Source organism: Ranitomeya imitator, chromosome 5 (assembly GCF_032444005.1).
Source record: "Ranitomeya imitator isolate aRanImi1 chromosome 5, aRanImi1.pri, whole genome shotgun sequence".
NCBI classification, from domain to species: domain Eukaryota; kingdom Metazoa; phylum Chordata; class Amphibia; order Anura; family Dendrobatidae; genus Ranitomeya; species Ranitomeya imitator.
In genome coordinates, this window is record NC_091286.1 from 22603065 (window position 1) to 22609594 (window position 6530).

Genomic DNA, 6530 nt, shown 5'->3' on the forward strand with positions numbered 1-6530 from the left:
TCTGTGTGTGATGTATTGGTGTGTGATGTTGTATCACTGTGTGTGACATATCGGTGTGTGACATTGTATCAGTGTGTGACGTATCGGTGTGAGACATATCGGTGTGAGCTGTTGTATCACTGTGACATTGTATCAGTGTGTGATGTATCAGTGTGTGATGTATCAGTGTGTGATGTATCAGTGTGTGATGTATCGGTGTGTGATGTATCGGTGTGAGACGTTGTATCACTGTGTGTGACATTGTGTCAGTGTGTGACGATGATATTGCATCAGTGTGAGACAGTATGTCAGTGTGTGACGTGTGTGTTAGGTTGTATCATTGTGTGACATTGTGTCAGTGTGTCACACTTTGCATCATTGTGTGTGACATTGTGTGTGACACTTTGTATCATTGTGTGTGACATTGTGTCAGTGTGAGACATTGCATTCACTTATTAGCATGGTGTATTGGTATTAGTGTGTGACATTGTATCATCAGTATGAGGGATTGTATCACAGATATCAGGGACGCACTGTATATCGGGATGTTCTGATGCTTCCCTGACCGCAGATGTTGAGGTAAGAAGCTTTGGCCATGTTGTATTTCACCCTGCTGGTAACAGCTTCTTCTGCACCCTGAGCCCAGCTGAGCTGGGGGTGTAGTCTATGTGTATGGCCAGTGTAGCTGTTATCAGCGCCACCATTGTCGCCATCCATTCAGTATGTAACAGTATAATCACTGTGTGCTGTGATCAGGGCTCGGTGTGGCTGTGTGCAGCCTTGTGTCCGGCCACATAGCATCAGTCATAGCAGATTGCTACCCTAGTGGCTGCTTTCACACATCAGCTTTTTCCCATCAGTCACAATCCGTCGAATATTGAAAAACTGATGCGACGGATCCATTTTTTTGCCGGATCTGACTAGCTGATCCAGCTAATTGGATCCTAAAAAAAAATCGGAGCATGCTCAGTTAATAAAAAACAGAATATGTCGCCAGATTCCGTCATTTGAGGGATCAGGCGCCCATAGGCTTCCATTTTAGCAAACGAAGGAACGCGACAGATCCGTCGCTGTCCGTTTTTTTTCAACGGACACAAAAAACGTTACTTTGACTGTTGTCTCCGGCCGCCAGATAAACAATTTTTGACAGATCCGCTGAACAATGGATGAAACGTGAGGCTATCAATCTCTGTCACTAATACAAGTCTATGAGAAAAAAATGGATCTGGCGGCAACATTCGTCGCATCCGTTTTTTTTTTTCAAAATTTGCCAGATTGAGACTGACGGCAAAAGACTGATGCATGAAAGGGGCCTAAGGGCTTGTGCAAAAGTGGCAGATTTGTGGCATTTTTGTTGTGTTGGAGGATTTCTGAGTCCCAACAAAGTGAATGAGATTCCTGAAGCCTCGTGCACACGGTGTCAATTCATTCTGCATTTTGTGCTGCAGATTTCACCCCGTACTAATGAATGGGGAAAGCGTGTAAAAAACGCAAAAAAGCGCAGCAAAACGCATCTATTTTACGTTGTGTTTTTTTCTGCCAAGAGATGCAGAAATGGTTCCAAAATGTCTTTACTAAATACTGAACGTGGGCACAGACCCTTGGTCTTCGGTCATGTCTGTCGGCTTGACTGTATACAACTGTTAGTGAAGTCCAATGTGTGTATATCAGTGTGTGACATTGTATCAGGGTATGTGTATGAGACATTGTGTCAGTGTGTGACATTGTATAAATATATGTGTATGAGACATTGTATGAGTGTGTGACATTGTATAAATATATGTGTACGAGACATTGTATGAGTGTGTGACATTATATCGGGGTATGTGTATGATGAGACATTGTATGTGTGTGACATTGTATAAATATATGTGTATGAGACATTATAAAATATCACACGCTGATACAAAGATATGGGAATGATGCATTGTATCAGTATGTAATATTGTATCAGTGTGTGACATTGTATAAATAGATGTGTATGAGACATTGTATGTGTGTGTATGTGTGTCCTGTGTTACTAATAGATTCTGCACCTCTTGATTTGGGGATTCTTTGTTGCAATGTCTGCTATACTTATGAACATTGAGTGAGATTGCTATGAATGATAGAAAAGTATTTGTGCTAATATTGTATCAGTGAGAGGAGAGACCTAGTATGTAATAACATTACAGTATGAGTCTAACATTATATCAGTGGGTTACATTGTATCACAGATATCATCTTTACATTTTATTGTAAATTTAGAATATGAGTGCTACTATGTATCAGTCTGTATGAGTGATAGGTCTGTCAGTGAGCTACAACTATCAGTGATGTCAGTGCTACACTGTATCCTTTATATACTAGTATCAGATAGATCATTGTATCAGTTCTATCAGCCTTACAGCATTGTGTTACATTGTATCAGTTCTATACAGCATTGTGTTACATTGTATCAGTTCTATACAGCATTGTGTTACATTGTATCAGTTCTATACAGCACTGTGTTACATTGTATCAGTTCTATACAGCACTGTGTTACATTGTATCAGTTCTATACAGCACTGTGTTACATTGTATCAGTTCTATACAGCACTGTGTTACATTGTATCAGTTCTATACATCACTGTGTTACATTGTATCAGTTCTATACAGCATTGTGTTACATTGTATCAGTTGTATACAGCACTGTGTTACATTGCATCAGTTCTATACAGCATTGTGTTACATTGTATCAGTCCTATACATCACTGTGTTACATTGTATCAGTTCTATACAGCACTGTGTTACATTGTATCAGTTCTATACAGCACTGTGTTACATTGTATCAGTTCTATACAGCACTGTGTTACATTGTATCAGTCCTATACATCACTGTGTTACATTGTATCAGTTCTATACAGCACTGTGTTACATTGTATCAGTTCTATACAGCATTGTGTTACATTGTATCAGTTCTATACATCATTGTGTTACATTGTATCAGTTCTATACAGCATTGTGTTACATTGTATCAGTTCTATACAGCACTGTGTTACATTGTATCAGTTCTATACAGCACTGTGTTACATTGTATCAGTCCTATACATCACTGTGTTACATTGTATCAGTTCTATACAGCACTGTGTTACATTGTATCAGTTCTATACAGCATTGTGTTACATTGTATAAGTTCTATACATCATTGTGTTACATTGTATCAGTTCTATACAGCATTGTGTTACATTGTATCAGTTCTATACAGCACTGTGTTACATTGTATCAGTTCTATACAGCACTGTGTTACATTGTATCAGTCCTATACATCACTGTGTTACATTGTATCAGTTCTATACAGCATTGTGTTACATTGTATCAGTTCTATACAGCATTGTGTTACATTGTATAAGTCTATACATCACTGTGTTACATTGTATCAGTTCTATACAGCATTGTGTTACATTGTATCAGTCATATACATCACTGTGTTACATTGTATCAGTTCTATACAGCACTGTGTTAGATTGTATCAGTTCTATACAGCATTGTGTTACATTGTATCAGTTCTATACAGCATTGTGTTACATTGTATCAGTTCTATCAGCCTTACAGCACTGTGTTACATTGTATCAGTTCTATACAGCACTGTGTTAGATTGTATCAGTTCTATACATCATTGTGTTACATTGTATCAGTTCTATCAGCCTTACAGCACTGTGTTACATTGTATCAGTTCTATACAGCACTGTGTTACATTGTATCAGTTCTATACAGCACTGTGTTACATTGTATCAGTTCTATACAGCACTGTGTTACATTGTATCAGTTCTATACAGCACTGTGTTACATTGTATCAGTCCTATACATCACTGTGTTACATTGTATCAGTTCTATACAGCACTGTGTTACATTGTATCAGTTCTATACAGCATTGTGTTACATTGTATAAGTTCTATACATCATTGTGTTACATTGTATCAGTTCTATACAGCATTGTGTTACATTGTATCAGTTCTATACAGCACTGTGTTACATTGTATCAGTTCTATACAGCACTGTGTTACATTGTATCAGTCCTATACATCACTGTGTTACATTGTATCAGTTCTATACAGCATTGTGTTACATTGTATCAGTTCTATACAGCATTGTGTTACATTGTATAAGTCTATACATCACTGTGTTACATTGTATCAGTTCTATACAGCATTGTGTTACATTGTATCAGTCATATACATCACTGTGTTACATTGTATCAGTTCTATACAGCACTGTGTTAGATTGTATCAGTTCTATACAGCATTGTGTTACATTGTATCAGTTCTATACAGCATTGTGTTACATTGTATCAGTTCTATCAGCCTTACAGCACTGTGTTACATTGTATCAGTTCTATACAGCACTGTGTTAGATTGTATCAGTTCTATACATCATTGTGTTACATTGTATCAGTTCTATCAGCCTTACAGCACTGTGTTACATTGTATCAGTTCTATACAGCACTGTGTTACATTGTATCAGTTCTATACAGCACTGTGTTACATTGTATCAGTTCTATACAGCACTGTGTTACATTGTATCAGTTCTATACAGCACTGTGTTACATTGTATCAGTTCTATACATCATTGTGTTACATTGTATCAGTTCTATCAGCCTTACAGCACTGTGTTACATTGTATCAGTCCTATACATCACTGTTACATTGTATCAGTTCTATACAGTACTGTGTTACATTGTATCAGTTCTATACAGCACTGTGTTACATTGTATCAGTCCTATACAGCATTGTGTTACATTGTATCAGTTCTACACAGCATTGTGTTACATTGTATCAGTTCTACACAGCATTGTGTTACATTGTATCAGTCCTATCACTTTGCCCGAGTGTGTGATACATTGTTACCAATGGGCTTCTCTGTGATCTCAGTGACCTCAGGTTGTTACATTCTATCAGTAAACACTGGAATAAACATGGATTTCACAGTGAAATAAACTTTCCAGATAACAGGTGGACAAGTGAGAGCCAAGAGCAGCACATGGCAGCCCCCCATCACCCGGGCAGTGCCCCCCACAACAGAGGAGACGGCCACTTACCCAGCCCGGGTACAAAAGTGTTAAGAAAGAGGCAGATGACAGCCACTGGGAAAGGCATGTAGGGGATCGCAGCTCGCAGGGGTCCTTTCTTCTCTCGCACTTGTACGACCACCCCAGTGGCCGCGGTGCCCTTCTCTATGGTGTCCCCTTCCTTCACATCCATGTTCCCCGGCTCTGCACTCTCCGATCAGATGCGACTCCCTGAGGTTGGAGGAGGGTTGTGGGGTCAGATGGCGACAGAGAGCGAGGAAGACTCTCCTGTCTCTCCTCCTCCTCCTCCTCCTCTGCTGCCTCTGTTCTCCCTCCTCCTCCTCCCTCAGTCCTGGTGGTGAGAACTCTGCCGACTGCAGAGCCGCGCACACCCACCTGACTACTACTACCCCCAACATGTGCAGCATGACTACTACTACCCCCAACATGTGCAGCATGACTACTACTACCCCCAACATGTGCAGCATGACTACTACTACCCCCAACATGTGCAGCATGACTACTACTACCCCCAACATGTGCAGCATGACTACTACTACCCCCAACATGTGCAGCATGACTACTACTACCCCCAACATGTGCAGCATGACTACTACTACTACCCCCAACATGTGCAGCATGACTACTACTACCCCCAACATGTGCAGCATGACTACTACTACCCCCAACATGTGCAGCATGACTACTACTACCCCCAACATGTGCAGCATGACTACTACTACTACCCCCAACATGTGCAGCATGACTACTACTACCCCCAACATGTGCAGCATGACTACTACTACTCCCAACATGTGCAGCATGACTACTACTACTACCCCCAACATGTGCAGCATGACTACTACTACTACCCCCAACATGTGCAGCATGACTACTACTACTACCCCCAACATGTGCAGCATGACTACTACTACTCCCAACATGTGCAGCATGACTACTACTACCCCCAACATGTGCAGCATGACTACTACTACCCCCAACATGTGCAGCATGACTACTACTACTACCCCCAACATGTGCAGCATGACTACTACTACGCCCAACATGTGCAGCATGACTACTACTACCCCCAACATGTGCAGCATGACTACTACTACTACCCCCAACATGTGCAGCATGACTACTACTACTACCCCCAACATGTGCAGCATGACTACTACTACCCCCAACATGTGCAGCATGACTACTACTACTACCCCCAACATGTGCAGCATGACTACTACTACCCCCAACATGTGCAGCATGACTACTACTACCCCCAACATGTGCAGCATGACTACTACTACTACCCCCAACATGTGCAGCATGACTACTACTACTACCCCCAACATGTGCAGCATGACTACTACTACTACCCCCAACATGTGCAGCATGACTACTACTACTAACCCCAACATGTGCAGCATGACTACTACTACCCCCAACATGTGCAACATGACTACTACTACCCCCAACATGTGCAACATGACTACTACTACCCCCAACATGTGCAGCATGACTACTA

General features: G+C 41.1%; 1 protein-coding gene across 1 annotated transcript in view; it reads right to left on the reverse strand.

Moving 5' to 3' along the window:
* STUM (stum, mechanosensory transduction mediator homolog) overlaps window positions 1-5285 on the reverse strand; it is a 94179-nt gene extending 88894 nt beyond the window's left edge. The window contains exon 1 of the mRNA XM_069768399.1: window positions 5036-5285. Coding sequence (XP_069624500.1) covers window positions 5036-5198 — 163 coding nt within the window. The 5' untranslated portion in view covers window positions 5199-5285. The remainder of the gene's footprint in view (window positions 1-5035) is intronic.
* Window positions 5286-6530: the final 1245 nt, after the last annotated feature.